The sequence below is a fragment of the Parasteatoda tepidariorum genome, chromosome 1 (genome assembly GCF_982258835.1).
Source record: "Parasteatoda tepidariorum strain Cologne lab strain chromosome 1, Ptep-v5.0, whole genome shotgun sequence".
Classification (NCBI taxonomy): domain Eukaryota; kingdom Metazoa; phylum Arthropoda; class Arachnida; order Araneae; family Theridiidae; genus Parasteatoda; species Parasteatoda tepidariorum.
Genome location: NC_141755.1, coordinates 48106762 through 48120394, shown reverse-complemented (window position 1 = coordinate 48120394; position 13633 = coordinate 48106762). Strand labels below are relative to the sequence as shown.

Here is a 13633-nt window from a genome sequence, read left to right as displayed (position 1 = left end):
GATATTCAAAAACTCTCAGTTTCATTAAAGTAAGAGGTTTTATAAAGAACTTCAAATCATGCATGAGTAATCAGTAGATAATCAGTTTTATATTTAAAGTAGTTCGATCACAAATCCATATGGTACTGCAGTTTGATTTTACAGAATAAACAATTTTTTTAAAAATTAATTTTATTTTCAATGTGAAGAGTCGTAATCCTGAATTTATACATTTTATTTTAAGATTCACGGACATTTGACACACTATAATAATCCAGCAGCAACCCTGTCCTTCATAAATTGAGTAAATAAAAAGGTGAATGGAAAAGTATTAAATTCCTTACCAAAGAAACTGTCTGGTGCTACAGGTTGCCAGAATTTTCAGAAGAAAAAAAAAGGGAAAATTTATTAAGTTAGTATATTATTCATAATGTTAGAAACTATACACTGGAAGAGATTAGATATTGATTATATTACAAATTAAAAAATTAAGGTTATTCATTTTCAATATGTTAATGACAGTTATAATATTAGTATATAAAGAAGACAATTTACCAAATACTATGTTAGTACTAAAAGTGTAATACATCACAAAACTTAGAAATATTAACACAAAAGTTTCTATTCAGAACATAATTTTAACAACTCTAACTCAAAAACAAAAACCTGTAATGTAGATTTTGTATTTTTTTAAGTTGAGTTATAATTCCCTTTTTTAAGCAATGAAGTCATTTAAAAATATTTTTTAGAATCTTTCATTAATTTTAAGATCATGGTAATGAAATTTCTTTGTTAATACCAGCTATAAAAAACATACCTTAACTTCTTAGCTAACCACTCTGAAAATCAACATCTTTTTAAAGTTAAGATATTGTATTCTTCATTATGAAGGACTACAGATTTATCTTGTGAACACTACACTTTAAATTGCTTGAAAAATAAACATATGCATTAGCTAAATAGAAATGTTAATGTAAGAAGTTAATGAGTTGCCTTGACAATGAATAGAAAAATAAATTTTATAATTATCCCTTTAAAATAAAATACCTCAGATTTTTTGTATTACCACTTTATTTATTATTATCATTACTTTCTTACTCTATTAAATACAAAGACTTTGAATTACCTCTTAAAAAATTCACTTAAGTCTAAATTTTATTTTACATAATAAAAAAGGAAGGACTTGAATAAAAATATTTTAACAATAGAATCAAAACAGATTGTAAAAAATTAATGTTAGTTAACATTTTCTGTATTTCAAGTATTACATGGTTCAATTAAAGGAGTCCAACTTATGACTAAAATAACTTAGGCACAAAAAAATATTTCAAGTTAAAAAATTTATTATCTCTAAAAAGGAATTATAACAATAAGAATTTTTTAAACATATTAAGTCAGAAAAAAAGCTCTATAGTCTGTTTTAAAATAGAAATAAGAACTCTCAGCAAAAAAAGTTAAGTTTAATATAGCTAAATATTTTTCTTTAAATCAAATAATCGTGTACATGTTTTTTGTTTTTTTTTTCACTCAGGATAGTTAATTTTCATTTCATGCAATTTGCATCAAACTCAAAATATTTTAATTTTATTCAAATTAACAGACTTCAGTTGATATAAACTAAAAATGAAATTACCAGCAATATCATTCCCATCTTCCCCATCTTGGGCATTTTCACACTCTGTGAAACTTAATTCTTGATACAAAGTGTTTGGTCGCCTCCTTTCACTGCAACATATTGAATATAATAAAATACTTTATTACTGCACTTAAAGTACTGAAATATATTAAATATGTTCTGCAATACACATTACACTTGTTAATGTGCAATATAGATCAGGGTTTCAATTTTTCATTTAAAAAAAAAGAAACAAACATATATAGGTATAGATAAACATATATATATATATAAGTATACATATAAAAAAAATAATAATTACAAGTTTTTTAGCTTATATGCAAGTAAGTTATACGATAGAATATTTTTTTATGCAGAATTAAAAATTTCACTTTTTTTTTTTATTCATTAGAATTACGACATAGCTACCAATAAAATATTTATACATTTCAGTTTATCTAAATTGTAAACTTAATTAATAAAATAAATTTAAAAAATCACTAATTAAAAAATATAATAATTTAAAATGAGCATTTTTTTATATTGAGTTTAAGGGTACAGGGGACCTTCAAATTTGAAAAAAGTGACCAAAATTTTGATTTTGAGATTTTTATTTTTTCAGAAAATAGACGTTGTAAGCTTTCAAACAAAAAAAAAAAATTTGGAAATTGAACCCTTTTTTACTGAGATATTAGGATTTTAATTAGGCCACGCCCCTTTGTTTACATTCAGAAAACAGAAGTCAGTAGTTTGAAGCAGCCGATTTTTTTCAGTTTCGCTTTAAGTTAAAAGCTAAAGGAGCTTTATATTATTCATTTCAGAAGGGTTCTTCTGTAAATATTATAGGCAACACAGTTACTTAGCTGATTGATTGATTATTTAATGCATTCGTTTATTTTTATTGTCGATATTGCTCTTTTTTCGTTATTTCTACAACAAACAGCTTTTTTCAAAGCTATTATTCTTCTTAAATTGTTTTTGTTAGGTTGATATATCATTCATATTTTTTAAAATAAATTAATTTCATGCTTACTAACTTTTTTATGTTATTACTTTAGTGAATTTACTTGCGTTAAATTTTGAATAAGTAAATATGCTTGCTGAGTACATTTGTGTATTTCTTTTCATAGGCACATATTTCATCCATTTCAACCTAATTTTCATCCATTTCAACCTAATAATGGAGATAAAAGTACAGATATATGCTTAATTAGTCATTTTTTAGATATTATACACAACTAATAGTGTTATTTTAAATACATTTTAAAAATTGCTATTTTCTCAAAATGAAATTTTGACGGATTTTTGTGTTTTCGAAATGGTCCATTTTTCTCAATTTTTAGTTTTTTTGGTTGAAACTTTTTTTATGTGTACTATGTATGTATGTGATTAACACTTACTATGTTTCATTACCTAGAACATTGACAAAATTTGTTTATAGTAAAAAAAGTTTAAGATTTTTAAACTTTTTCCAGAAATTTTCATGAGATACAAAAAAAGTGCGTTTTTTTTGAGCTAGAGATATAATTAGCCACTGGTAACTAAGTAACTTTTATTTGGAAATAAAAAATGAGTCATATAAAAAAAAAAGTATGATTCTGCGGTGAATTTTAAGCTTTGTGGAGTGTTTTGATTTTATGCTATTTTAAAATTTTAAAAGTTCAATAACTTTAAAAATTATAAATCAAATTACATGAAATTTTGTATACAGCTTTTTAAAGATATTATAAGTAAATACTGTGAGTTTCATAAATGTAGCATAAAAACTCTGAAAGTTGGTTTTTAAGGTCCCCTGTACCCTTAAGTACATACACTATAAGAGATAAACTGCAAAGTCTATTTAATTTTTTTAAGTGAAACAAGTTATGCAAATACAAAAAGTTCTCATTTTAAAGTAAAAATTAATTGAGCAATTAAATTAGTTTTGATTAACCTTCCGTTAGACGAGTGCACCTCAGGTGCATCTTTACTGCACTTCCACCTCCTTTGCCGTCAATAGATGTTTCCGGGGAACGAGCCTAATGTTATCTTCCTATCTTTGGATTACTCAAAGGTCTGTGTACTCCCGACCTTCGAACATGCCGATGGAGAGTTGCAGCAGCTCAAATCACCCCACAGGTGCAACGCGACCATTGACCCAAGTATTATGGATATAATATTTTTATGAATTAAATATCTATATTTTATCTTATTTTCTGCCCTACTCAACGTAGCAGGTATAAATGGTCAAGTTATATACGCAAAAAATGGATACGAAGTGAAAAACCACAGAACCTTCTTGTCTCAATTGGCTAAACAACTTGTGATGGATGAAATGATCCGAGGCAGGAGCAAGAAAAATTTATCTTCAGTACTTCGCTTTCGATTGGCAGAAGCAAACTTCTCAAGCCTCAGAAAATTCACTGTCAGAAAAATCAAGCCAAGAAAAGAAAATTGTGCGTGCCATGTCAAAAAAATAAACAATGAAAAAATACAAAGTATACTTGTGCTGCTTGCGGAAAACACTTATGTTTGAGTAATGTAACAACAATTTGTAAACACCTCTTGCAAAAATTCTTGTTCACATGAAGGCAGTTCTGCATCAGACAGCCTCTAATATAATATTTTTATACTAACATGTGATATTGAAATAAGTTATTCCGATATGCAAGACTCTCAATGTTTTTTTACAATTTTACTTTTCTTTGTTTTTCTTTATGTTGTGCAATTATTTGTGATACAGTTCTTTCATATATTTTAGTAATTAAATAAGTTTTTTCATACTTTATCTATCTAAAGAATCTGAAATAGGTAACAATTAACTTTTTAAACTGGAATAAATTTCACTTGACTTTAAAAAAATCAAAAACACCTTATAGGTGCAATGCGACTAACCATGTCTGAAACAAGTGCGCGTCTAACTGAAGGTTAAAATATTAATTCATAATAACTGTAATTCATTTTAAAAAAATTGCAAAAGTGAAAACTACATTATATTACTTTTATTTCTACATACTCTTTCACACATTTTTTATCATATTTAGAAAATTAACTTAATATAAACTAATACTTGAAATAAAATTAGATACTCAAATATACCTAAAAACAAAATGCTAGACTGGCTGCTTACGAAAGTAAAAATCTATAAATCTGAAGCTTTTATCTTGGAAATGAAAAATTAGACATTGGAAAAAAAAATACTGAAATGAGTTATTATTAAAAAATTGTGAACCCACAATGCTATAATACATAATATGAAATTATAACAATAAATAAACAAAAGTTAATTGCACTTTTTTGATATAAAAAGGATAATAATACTTTTGTATAGTGGCAGCTAGAGCCATATCAAGTGATGATAAGTCATTCATATCATCTACATCTGGAGCAGATGATATTGAGAAATCTGTAAGATCTGATCCAAATCCATCAGTCCAACCACTTTCTAAAGAAAGACCATAAATTGAATTAAAATATTTTAAATATAAAATTTTATATGATAAATAATGAATTAGATTACATTTAAATATAAAGATTCACAAAAGGCAACTTAGAAAGCTTGAAATGCTTTGTTTGGAAAGTAGTAGATTAAACTATTTTGAAAAAGATAAACAAATCTGAAATTTCTTAAAAGACATAATGAATTTACTTTAGCAATACAGTTTTATCATAACCATGTAATCTAGAATTAAATATTTGACCCTAAGACCCTTTAATTAAACATAATGAAAGATAAACAAATATTCAGTACTGCTTACTTTGAGCGGTCTTAATGTCTTGGCAAGAGCTATGAGATCGCACATCCTATAAATAAAACAGAGGCTCATAAAATTTCGATAAATATTGTTTAATTTATATTGTGTTTTTTTTTTTTTAAATCTAAGTAAACTACACTTCGGTTAAATGTTTATATTAAGCAATCTTACTTGAAGTTCATTTTGCAAGCTGCTAATTCTAGCTGCATCTGGCACATGGTTTGGTGGTGTTAACCCGCTAAAATCTGGAGGACTTGATAGAGATTTGATGGAAGATTCTTCTGAACTCATACTATACATTGAACCAGATTTTAGTTGTGATATATTATGCCTGGAAAAAATAATTACTTTTTCAATCTCGTTAAATAATTAATTCTCATAGAATATTAAATTTTTTAAATGAAATTATTAAAAATAAAACTCCATCCTAAAAGATTTGTTATTGCACTTGCTTAAAATATATATAATTGTATGGCCCTTAACTTCATCACAATAAAAATTTTATGACATAAAATTAATTGAGTTTCTTTATAGAAGAATGACTAAACTTTTGAAAAGATTTAAACAATGAATCTTGTGCATAAAGCAATATGTGTCAACTTCGTAAGCAATTTTCAAGTAGTCATTTAATTAGATCTATTGAATTTTGCGAATTCTACAAGCCTTATTAATTAAAATAAAAAGATGCTTCATCAAAAATTCAAAATTTTAAATTCTTCAAATCCCTTTTTTTGCCTTTTAAAAATTTCAATTGTATTCTCAGAAAATGGGATGTTCTGAACGCATACTAAAATTCAGAATATCAGAACAAAATGTGAAAAGTCAAAATATTTTTTTATCAGCAAAATTAGTACTACTAAAAATAGTACTACAATTACAAACCCTGTAAACCCTTCATGCTACCACTTGATGTGTTTTATTGACACAAATTGTAGGGAAGAATTTTGTCAACCTATATCACATGATCCCATAATGAACATGTTAAAAGTGGTATAAATTACAATAGTCGAAATTTAGAATTTTAAAAATATCTGAAAATAATAAATACCAAGATTAACAAAAAAAAAATTTTTTTTAAGTAAGAAATATTAAATAAATATAATGAATTATCTCAGGAAATTTTATTTCTATGTATCAATAAAATCAGCACAAAAATAAATAATTTCAAATGCTGTTTCAGAAATATTTCCTTTTATATTAAAAAAAATACTAAAATTGTAGCAATAAAAACAACTTTAAAATATTCAAACACAAAATACAGTAATTTCCTTTCTAAAATTTTCATTTAAAAAAAAATAGTACTTATTAAGAATTATTCAGTTTAAAAATAAAATTCATAAATTACTTGGCCTTAGATGAAATCATTTCTGCTTTTTCGTTTCCATACAGAATTTTTGTTCTTTCTACATAGTCCACATGAGTCCTGAACACCTGAAATAAAATCATAGAAAAATCAAATATTTGAATAAAATGATGCTTCAATTCATTCCCTACTTCCAATTAAGTAAATAATATAACTAACATTTTGAGAAAAACTAGGGAAGTAAAGATTTCTGATTTTAGTTTTAATTTAGAATAAATAAGTCAGCTTTGAATCTGCCATAATTAATTTTATAAACAATTAATAAATAATTAAGTGCTGGGTTTTTTTCTTTTTTTTTAAAGTTAACAATTACATATTACATTTATTCATTACCATAACATATTAAAACTTACAAATTTAATTAAAGGGATTTTTTTTTTCCAGAAATTTTGTCAAGCGAAAATGAAATATAAATAATTTATAAATGGAATGGTGTCTAAGACTTATATTAGCATACAAAAAAATATTGCTCAATAAGAACCATTGAAGAAAATGTAAGATGAAAATTAAATCATGAAAAATCATATGTTTTATGAAAACATATGATTTTTCAATTGTTTGCTTTCTTAAAGTAATAGTGATTGTAATGTATCTAAAATGTTAACTTTTGCCAATTATCTAAATTTATTTTTTCTTTTTAAGTAATTACCAAATTCAGCTGAATGTAATAAAAAGATTTTCAGCCAAATAATCTTAATGACAAACAGTAGTCAACCCCACAAAGAAAGAAGAAAGGCTTATAGATGTTTGAATTATTGCTTTGTTTTAAAGGTTATGACTTTGCCTCATGTTTTTGCTAGGAAAGTATAAAAGATGCTAAGTTTTGTTTTTCAAACTGGATTGTATTGATCAGCAAAAAGATTTGAATTTGTATAGTTATTCATAACACAATGAATGTTTCAATTGAACTCACTAAGCCACATACAAACATAGAAATGTTATGATGTTCACTTAAAAATAAACTTTTATTCAATTACACAAAATTTGAAGATATGTTAATATCATTCTCATTATTATTTGCATTTTTTATTTCTTCATAATATATTAGCCATGACTCAAACTAATTTTTAAAAAAAATCTTTTTAAAATTTTTAAATAGAAATATCAAGTCAATCTTGTAGAAATTAATGCATTTGTATCTTCTAGAGAAAATTATAAATGCCTCTCATTGAGCTACCATCCGTGGATTATAGAGAGAACCACTGTCAGAAATAAGATGACTAAATAATTAATTTCAAGACAATCACTTAGTGCAGATCAAAAATAACTACATAATACATAAAATATAAGTTTAAGAATAGATAGGCAACATTGCAAAATTTCTTTAAATATCTACCAGACATTCAAAATTAAATTAACTAAAATAAGATAAAGCATCATAAAATAAAATTAGAAATTTAAAAACTAAGTAAATGTCTACACAAATATTTTACCTCAGAATAACGGTCATGAAGTTTTGCATATTCCTTTTTCATTTCAACTTCTTTTTCTTCTAACCTTGAAGCTGTAAATTAAACAGCAAACACACTTTATTAATTTGATGTATTTTTAGACCAAAAGTGTAAGACAAGACAAGAAAAAGAGTGTAATAACAAATGCAAACAATAAAAGAGAAAGCTTTTATTGTTTGCATTTGTTTTACTTGCTGAGATGTCAAGAAAGCAATTTCTTTATTCATTCTATCTCTTCTTTCAAGACATTGTCACCTATTACAGGCCAAGGCCACCCAAAGTAATCTTTGCCATTTGGCCCTATCTGCAGCAAGGTTCTTAAACTTTCCCTTATTTACTATATGAAAGTTCTTTTCCACCAAGACAAGCCATCTAATTGGTGGTCTTCCTAGTTTTCTGTTTCCCTCTTGATTAGTTAAAGTCAGCTTTTTTACTAGGTTGGTATTATCAGATTGGAATAGATGTCCAAGCCATGGTAGTCTATTGCATTTTATGACTTTATTATCAAGTAGCTTATACTTTCGGTAAATCTCGAAGTTAAACAAGGATCTCTAGCTATTCTTCTCATGGACTGCACATAACATTTTCCTTAAGATTTTCCATTCAAAGGTCAATAATTTATTTTTATCTAACTTGGTCATTGCCCAGAATTCACTCCCATAAAGCAGAATAAATCAAATTAGTGTTTTATAAATGTTAATTTTTGTTTTTAAACTTACATATAGAGATTTCAATAGGTTTTTGAGGATATGATAGCATTTATTAACCATTCCCCTAGCATATAATAATTATACAACAGATAGATCAATTTCCATTTGGAACAAAAATTTTATATAAGCTAGCCAAATTTATTGCTGATTTCAAACCAAAATTTTCCATCTTAACATAAATAATGAGGTTTACAAATAAAGTTAAGGACAATTTTTTTCACATCTAAGAAAAATTTTTGAGGATTATTCAGAAAAAATATCCATTCACATTTTTTTTTTTGATTCAAATATTTTACAAAATAGTCAATACTAAAATTGTATAAAGGAATAGAATTTTGGACCTCATAATTTGAAATTTCACATGGATGAAATTTCAGAAACAACATAAAAGAGTTGTGGAAAATTAGTGATTCCACTTAAGTTGTAGTGTATCGAATATGCAAAAATCATAGATGGGATGAGGAAAGAATAAGTTATAACACGTCCTCTGGGTTACCTTATTTTCTATTAAAGATATGGAAAAAAGACAGACTTAGTGCAAGTTAATTCTGACATTGTAACTAAACTATTCAAACTTTTTTTTTTAAATTAATAAAACATTTTTCCCTTTTCTTGTATTAATAACAAAGGAAGAGAATCAAATTACATTGCACCTTTTCTTGACAAAGATGTTTGATCAATTGTAATTAAGAGCTTTGATTCCTCAAAATATAATTTTTTCTTGTTTTAAATATCTTTGTCTACCTATCAATAAATATAGTTATAAATGTGTAGATTAATAGATATATAAAGAATTGAAACCTTTATTCTCTGTTCAATATCAGAACTCTATTTTTTTCCCCCTACTCTTTGCTATGTTTTGTTCTAATTTTTTAAACATTATTTGAAGTTTGAGTTAATTTTATTTCATGTAGAATTTTGTTATTTCTAAAAAAATTTTATTACCCAGTACTCAGTTAATTGTTTAAATTTTCTACTTTCAATGTTCATTCAATAAAAAAAGCTAAATTTCATAAATAATTTTTTTTTTTTTTTTTGCTGTTACAAAATGATTTTTTCAGAAGATAACTTTTTTTGAATTGCATACATAAACATACATACTATTTAATTAACATTGATAATTGTTTTTATCTTCCCTTAGAGAAGTGTTATTTTAATTGATCAAATCAGCATTTTATATATATGCATGTAAGCATATGAAAAAGGAGAATGTATTGTGTATTTGCTTTGGAAAATATATCCAGATTGTAAACAACAAAGGCAATTGATATGAAAATTTTGATTTAATCGTTTATCAAATTATTGATAAATCAATTACTAATTACATTCATTTTTTGCAGTCATAAAATATCTGCTTTTGTAAATCTTTAAAAAGAAAAAAGATTAATAGGTACTTTAAATTTGGACCTGCAATAGACAAAAAACACCAAGAAATTTAGAAGTTCTGGTTCCCAAGCACACATACTTTTCAAAGTCAGGCAGAATCAATGAAAATATTTCGTAAAACAAAAGTCCATCCAAATGAAAACGCTTACATATTTCTTTACAAATGAATATTTTAGACAAAGATTTATATACATATAAAAAAAAGAACACATTAACAAGAATGAACAACAAATTTCAGAAACTCTAAATGTTCTAGATTCCTGCTTTAAAATATTTATTTTTATAATACTTAATTTATTAAAGAATAAAATTTAAGTTACCATGATCATTAGAATTCTTTGCTTTAATTTCAAGGATACGAACAAGAGATTCTAGGCTTTCAACTTTGCTTTGAAGATCACGTCTGTCCTCATCTACAGAATATTCTAATTCTAAGAGTTTCTAAAAATATAAAGAAAAAATTTTTTCAAAAAAATTGAAATAACACAGATTTATAAGATCACAACTATAAAAGAAAAGTAAAGATTTATTAACTTATTTATAACTTATAATTAAGTTGCACAGTATTTATCCATTTCCAGGGCCATAAACCTATTAGCATTATTAGTTAAGAGTCACTAATATCAATAACAGTTTAGAAATTTTTTACAGACTCTCAAGAAATATAAATAGCATTAAAATAATCTCATTTCATTTTAAAGTCTTAATTTCTTCAAATAGGAAATTAATTTACAATATACTCTTCTAAAATTAATGTATTTGTAGAAAAGTTTGCAAATACTCAACATCTGTATAAATTAGCACACTTTTGACAATAGCAATCTTGCAGAAATCCTATTGTATTTTAAAATAAGACAGTAAGAACTGTTATAGATTCCAAAAATTATCAATAATCAGTATTAAAACAACATGTCTAAACATTCATAAGTCTCTGCAGTGACTTACATTATCAGGGGTCTGTCTAGGTTTTTCTGAGAGGTACCTATTTTGTGAAAATTTAGACATAATGTGTGAATAATTAAAAATTATATTAAAAAATCGACACAAAAGTATGGATTTATCGTTTCTCAAAGGATGCAAAAATAAAATTTTAAGAAAAAGTATTTTGTGAAAGTATTTCCTAAAGTTGAATTTGTGAAGGTACGCGGTAGTAAATTCGGCCTGGACAGACCCCTGATTATTAATCAGTGTTTTCACTACAGCGCGAGAACGCGAGAATCTCGCATATTTTTTTATATTCTCGCATTAAAAAATGATTACCGCGAGAAATTCGCGCATTCTATAAACCAATTTCAAAATTCGCGAATTTCTCGCATTTTGAAAAAAAATTCTCATTTGCGCCATTTAGAATAAAACCCGTTTCACTTTTCTTCCTGGATCTTTTATTATTTTCAACATCTGCCTATCTAGCTTCCCTATTTACCAGTATTGTTCAGAACCATCAAGAACAACAGAACACAATCCTTCCGAACCACGGAATCTCTTTCAGAACGCATTTCTCTGCAACCACGTGTTTACCGTAGGTAAGGTTTCTTCATGTAAGACGTTCAAATTTTTTGCTCGTTAATGTAAGATGGACAAATACCTTGTAAAGCCAATATCTTCTACTCCGAAACGGACAAATGAAAAAAATGTGGGTAGAAACGATCAAAACGAAACAAATACGCATTTGAGCAACCTAATGAGAATAGCTGATGAAAAAGTAGATGTAGAACATTTTCCATATGATGATGCAGCAAAAATATTCAATGCTTTAAAAATTAGAAGATGTTAAAAATGCATTATAATTAAAGAAAAATTTTTTTTTCAAGTCTCTTTGTGTTTTTTTTTTTTTTTTTTTGAAATCTCACTTAACTTTTTGAAATCTCACCCTGTTTTTGAGAAAGGGTGAGAAATTCTCACCCATCTTTTTTCTGAGATGAAAACACTGTTAATAAAAATTAGTTTAACATTACTGGATAAAATGTACAGTACTGACTATAGGGATTTCTGTATCGTGATCTACACCAAAATAATCTCTAAGTCTTGCAGCTTTTCTGGACAATAGATACAAGAAACATAAAAAACAACAACAAAAAACATTACAGAAGGAGACCCACTTCCAAGCACACCTAAGTTGTTTTAAAATTTTTTTTTTGAAGTTTAAAATCTAATTAGCATCTTAGTGATTGTAGTTGACATGACAGATAAGGATAGAGTAATAAACCCCCTAACCATCTAGTCAAAGAAAATTCTCGTCTTACCTAGAATTTCTTTTAGTTAATTCTAAGATTTACTAGAAAAGGATGAATTTAATATTTCATAAACTTCACAAAAGCATTTGATAAATGCTGGTATAAACCATTAATTAATCTTTATGCAGTTTTCAATTATTGAAAGACAGTCTTAAGATTTACTTCCTTATTTTAGTCTAATTAGATAACCTATTCTACAAGGTACCTTTTTAGTTATATCAAACAGTACTTTTTTAAAATTTCAGGCAAACATACAGAGACCATTTCACCGCATAATTTATTTTTTCATCCATTAATACTTGACATAATAATATTGTAGGCTTGTATTGGTATTCATTGCACTATTTGGCTTTTTATTCTATACTTTTGATAACGTTAACTATGTGAACAACATTAATTAATACCTGCTCAGATGATTTTCTCAACTGTTTCTCTCGCTCAAACTGTGTGACTAATTGTTCATTATCTTCTCGAAGTAGTTCTAATTCAACTTCGTGCTCCTGATTTTCAACAAACGATAAATCCAAGTGTTCTAGAACACTAATAACCAGAGGCATAAGTTGCTTAACAACATCTTCATCATATTTGGCGATCATCCTGGCAAATTCTTCATAAATATTGTTAGCTAACGTTTGTACTTTATCTGACATAACGTGACATTCTTCACCAGGAGAAACACCGTATACAGTTTCATTCATAAGTGCACTGTCGACCTCCATTGCTTTTTTTATGTATATATATAAAAATTCATAAGCTAAATAATGTCAGATCTTAATTCAATAAGATTGAGAGGCATCGAACAAGGTAAACAAAACATTTCATGCTGGCTAATGAAAGTATTTATAAACAAAGTTTTTCTAAGCGCACTACCAAGTACGTATACATTATAAACGTAAACAGATGGCATATAGAGAACAATTTGATTCTTGATAAAAGGGAGAACAAAATGTAAACATTATTTGCCAAACATAATGATAGATAAACCCATCAACTCCGAAAATAACCAATATCAGCGATCACAACAAATTGACTGTTCCATCAGAGAAATTAAATGTACACATCGCAACGGAATTCTCTTCACCTCGCCTCACCTGACACTGGCAGAAGTTCATGACGTCATAAGTGTCATTCATAAATCACTTAAAATAATTATTATGTTGT

At 26.5% G+C, this 13633-nt stretch overlaps 1 protein-coding gene across 7 annotated transcripts in view; it reads right to left on the bottom strand.

Moving 5' to 3' along the window:
* The window catches only part of LOC107437970 (C-Jun-amino-terminal kinase-interacting protein 4), a 53118-nt gene extending 39580 nt beyond the window's left edge, over window positions 1–13538 (bottom strand). For 4 of the 7 annotated variants that reach the window (XM_071179893.2, XM_043052671.3, XM_071179890.2 and 1 more), the window contains exons 1-9: window positions 12877–13538; window positions 10559–10679; window positions 8125–8195; window positions 6674–6759; window positions 5500–5659; window positions 5332–5377; window positions 4895–5018; window positions 1613–1704; window positions 324–341 (exon numbers count right to left, since the gene is read on the bottom strand). In XM_071179893.2, the coding sequence (XP_071035994.2) occupies window positions 324–341; window positions 1613–1704; window positions 4895–5018; window positions 5332–5377; window positions 5500–5659; window positions 6674–6759; window positions 8125–8195; window positions 10559–10679; window positions 12877–13191 (1033 nt within the window). In that variant the 5' untranslated portion in view covers window positions 13192–13538. The remainder of the gene's footprint in view (window positions 1–323; window positions 342–1612; window positions 1705–4894; window positions 5019–5331; window positions 5378–5499; window positions 5660–6673; window positions 6760–8124; window positions 8196–10558; window positions 10680–12876) is intronic. The other 3 variants (XM_043052677.3, XM_043052674.3, XM_071179891.2) reach the window with 1 other exon arrangement.
* Between the last annotated feature and the right edge of the window lie 95 nt (window positions 13539–13633).